The following is a 4371-nucleotide window of genomic DNA, read 5'->3' as shown; positions in this document are numbered from 1 at the left end:
GTATATTCTCTTTAAATAGAATGACACCCAATATACTCTGGGTTTACTCCAGGGGTTTGGGGGAGCCTGAGTTAGGGAAATTCTGTAGTCAGTTTGCCGGGTGAGTTCCATTTAAACGCGGTGAAAGAGTTAAGGGTCGGTACCGTTCACCAATCAGGGACGTTGTTACTTTCCTGCATGAACTGCCCAATGAGGAGCATGGATAGTCAGAGGGTGCCGCCATTGCCGCCCTGTTTGAGTCCTGTGTAGCTCCAGGGAGGCAGGTGGTGACTTGGCCTGGGTCGCTGTCCCTCCTGCTGACTGTAGGCCCTTTGGGAAGAACACTGCTCGCGTGTGAATCAGGAAATGGTGAGTGTGCCCTGTGTTCCTGGAGTCGTGCATGTCATGTTGGTGACACCGCGGAGGCTTTGTCCCTGTGTGGTGCCGCGGCACTGACGTTCGCCTGATTCTGTGCAGGAATCTGTCACCCGCGCCCTCTCACCCACGTGCGTTTTAATTCCGTGCAGAGCAGGCAGCGGGGAGCCTGGGGTCTGGTCCTGTCGGTCCGGCTCTGCCCTGCCCCGCCCCCCTTTCTGAAGCAGTGTCATCTAGTCCCCTGTGCTCTCGGGTGAGACAGCGCCTCTCCGACTGCCTCGCTGGCGAGTTGGTGTGATGCTCTGTAGCGTTTAGACTGTTGTGAGGGGGCTTTGATAAACGCTGTCCTTCCTTCCTTCCTTCCTTCCTTCCTTCCTTCCTTCCTTCCTTCCTTCCTTCCTTCCTTCCTTTCTTTCTTTCGTGGGCATCGAACCTCAGGCTTTGCTCATTCTAGGCAATCCTTTTACCAATGAACTGTAAACCTATCCCGCATTCTGGTTTTTGCCGTTAGCGTTAACGCGGGAGGATTTGTTTGCTCCCTCTGGGCTGAGAGTGAGAGAAATGCTCAGGCTTGCAAGGAAGAGAGGCTTTTTCAATTTGCTTCAAAACTGTTTGGATTCACCAACCAATTGGGCAGTTAATTGTCTAGGCACATGTGGAATTTGGGGGATTTTTTTTTCTTCTAGCATTGCTGGCTGTGAAAAAAGCATGAGATAGGATGAATAATTTAATTGTAAAAACAAACAAAAACGTGGTAGATTCTTTGGCTGTGGACTTGAACTTAAGGGATGAGAGGGTTATATCTGTTTCGATCTCATCGTTATGAATATTTGTAAGTTGTTTATATCCTCTTGATTTAATTTTAGCTTGTTGTATGCGACTCAGAATCAAACCATTTCTTGCACATATTTCTTTTCCTCGTGGGGGGTATTTTTTTCAAAATATTACCAAATGGTCCACTGCTTTTCTTTTTTCCTGTCTTTTTTTTTAAGTCTCTTGTAAACTCCCCTAATTTATGACTTTATTAATTTGTCTCTTCCCTCTTTTTTGTTAGCTTGACTAGAGTTTTGCCTATTTTACTGTTTTTTAAAAGAACCATTTCTGAGATTGACATTGACTGTGTGTATTCTTTGAGTCAATTTCATTAATTTTTCAACTTATTTTTTTACTTCTTGCTGTCTTTTGCTCTTAAGTCTGGCTTTTTGTTGTTTTCCTAAGACCTTGTGTTTGAGCCATTAAGTTGAACTGTTTATTCGCATTCTGAATTCTCAATGTGTGTATGGGAAGCCGCGGTAGCTTTTTTGGCTCTAAATTGAAGATGAACTTGGAGGGTAACCAGAGGAAAATTTAATCGAGTTTTTGAGGTTGAGAGGGGGAAAGCAGAAAACAGGGCAGGCAAGCTTTAAATATTGGCATTTGTGGTTAGGCGAGAAAACAAAACAAAAGGATGCCTTTTAAGTTCAACGTGGAGATCAGAGAAACAGTGAGGAAGCCAAGGGTGTTAAGGAAAGCATATTTTCTAAGTGTTGAGACTTGGATTTGAGTTCAGAGGGGACCTGATTGACAGGGTCTTGTTTCATACACTGAAGGATTACACCAGAGACAAAGTCTGAGAAAATGTGATCCATGACATGTTGTGAGACATTTGCAAAACATCCAGTTTGTATACCAGGAGCTTTTCTTGAGCTCTTCCCAGTAAGAAAGGGCTGAGCTGTCCCAGTAAGAAAGGGCTGAGCTGTCCCAGTAAGAAAGGGCTTAAGATCTATCTTTGCTGACTGGTTTCTTTCTTATGTTAATCTTCAGATTGCTTTTTGTTTTATTTTGTTTTTACTCCTATTTTGCATTTGTATGTAAACATTTGTAGCTATGAGAGGTATGAATGAGCTTACCTCTTGCTACTGTCTTGTTTTCCCACTTGAAAATAGATTTTCTACCTATATATCTATATATCCTGATTGTGGTTTCTTCTCCCTTTACCCATCACAGTTCCCTTTCTGATTCTCATTAGGAAAACAAACAAAAACAACAACAAAAAAACAGGTTTCTAAGGTAGAATAATAAAATGTAATAAGATAACAAAAATTAACATATCTAAATTAGACAAACAGAAGGAAAAGAGCCCTAGAGAACACACAAGAATCAGAGACTCACTCCCAAGCACACTCAGGAATCCCAATGAAAAACTAGAAACCATAATATATGCAGACCTGTGCCGGCCCTAGGCATACTGCTTCAGTCTCTGAGTTCAGACTCAAGTTGATTTTAGATGGCTTTGTTTTCTTCATGTTCTCCATCCCCCTCTGGGTCTTACACTCTTCCTGCTTCCTCTTCCAAAGGGTTCCCTAAAATCTGGGGGAAGGATTTTGTAGGGCTGAGTGTTCCAAGGCCTCTCATTCAATGTATAATGTCTGGCTGTGGGTCTCTGTATTTGTTCCCATCTGCTCCAGAATGAAGCTTCTCTGATGATGACTGAGCAAGGCACTGATCATATTTTTCTTTCTAGATCTGTGATACTTTACTCATGATGATTTTTTTTTAATTCCATCCATTTACCTGTGAATTTCATTTTTTTCTTAATGGTTGAGTCTGTTGAGTCAATGTACAATTTTTGGTTTGATTTTATTCATTCTTCTGTTGTTCCCAGGTTTTGGATATCAATAGAGCAGTAATGAGAACAGTTTAGCAAGTGTCCTTGCGTAGGACAGAGGGTTCTTTGAGTATATGCCAAAGGAAGAACGACCACACTGTTTTCCATAGTGGCTGTGCATGTTTGTACACCTATCAGCCATGGATGGCTAAGTATTCCTTTTACTGCACACTTCATTAGCATGATCTGTCACTTGTTTTATTGATCTTAGCCATTTTGAGGGGTAGAAGATGGAATACCAAAGAAGTTTGATTTACATATCTATGGTAGCTAAGGATGGTGAATATTTCTTTGTGTTTTAGCCATTCAAGTTTCCTCTTTTGAGTATTCTCTGGATGTGTACCCCATTTTTCATTTGGGTTATTAATTTTCTTGATGTCTAGTGCGGTTTTTTGCTGTTGTTGTTTGGTTGCTTCGTTGGTTTTAGTTTTTTTGTTTTGTTTTTAGTTCTTTTATATATTTTGGTTATTAGTTCTCTATTGGATGTGGAATTGGTAAAAATTTTCCACATACCATAGGATAGCATACTGCTTTTACTAAATGATGGTGTCCTTTGCCGTACAAGGCTCCATTTACTAATTGTTGCACTTACTGCTTGTGTTAATGGTGTTCTGTTCAGAAGCTTTTTCTTTTTTTTCTTTCTTATGTTTTTTTTTAAATTAGATATTTTCTTTATTTACATTTCAAACGCTATCCTGAAAGTTCCCTATAACCTACCCCCCGCCCTGCTCCCTACCCACTCACTCCCACTTCTTGGCCCTGGCATTCCCCTGTACTGGGGCATATAAAGTTTGCAAGACCAAGGGGCCTCTTTTCCCAATGATGGCTGACTAGGCCATCTTCTGCTACATATGCAGCTAGAGACATGAGCTCTGGGGTACTGGTTAGTTCATATTGTTGTTCCACCTATAAGGTTGCAAACCCCTTCAGCTCCTAGGGTACTTTCTCTAGCTTCTCCATTGGGGGCCCTGTGTTCCAGCCTATAGATGAGTTCCATCCTATAGATGACTGTGAGCATCCACTTCTGTATTTGCCAGGCACTGACATAGCCTCCCTCGGGACAGCTATATCAGGGTCCTTTAAGCAAAATCTTGCTGGCATATGCAATAGTGTCTGATTATGGCTGATTATGGGGTGGATCCCTGGGTGGGGTAGTCTCTGGATGGTCCATCCTTTCATCTTAGCTACAAACTTTGTCTCTGTAACTCCTTCCATGGGTGTTTTGTTCCCTATTCTAAGGAAGAATAAAGTAATCATACTTGGGTCTTCATTCTTCTTGATTTTCTTGTGTTTTGCAAATTGTATCTTGGGTATTCTAAGTTTCTGGGCTAATATGCACTTATAAGTGAGTGTATATCAAATGACTTCTT

General features: G+C 41.5%; 1 protein-coding gene across 1 annotated transcript in view; it reads left to right on the top strand.

The window, feature by feature from the left end:
- The first annotated feature begins 204 nt into the window (after positions 1-204).
- The window catches only part of LOC110312366 (zinc finger protein 709-like), a 21711-nt gene continuing 17544 nt past the window's right edge, over positions 205-4371 (top strand). Inside the window, exon 1 of the mRNA XM_021185911.1 lies at positions 205-348. Coding sequence (XP_021041570.1) covers positions 346-348 — 3 coding nt within the window. The 5' untranslated portion in view covers positions 205-345. The remainder of the gene's footprint in view (positions 349-4371) is intronic.

Source organism: Mus caroli, chromosome 17 (assembly GCF_900094665.2).
Source record: "Mus caroli chromosome 17, CAROLI_EIJ_v1.1, whole genome shotgun sequence".
Classification (NCBI taxonomy): Eukaryota; Metazoa; Chordata; class Mammalia; order Rodentia; family Muridae; genus Mus; species Mus caroli.
This window is presented reverse-complemented; position numbering and strand designations above follow the sequence as displayed.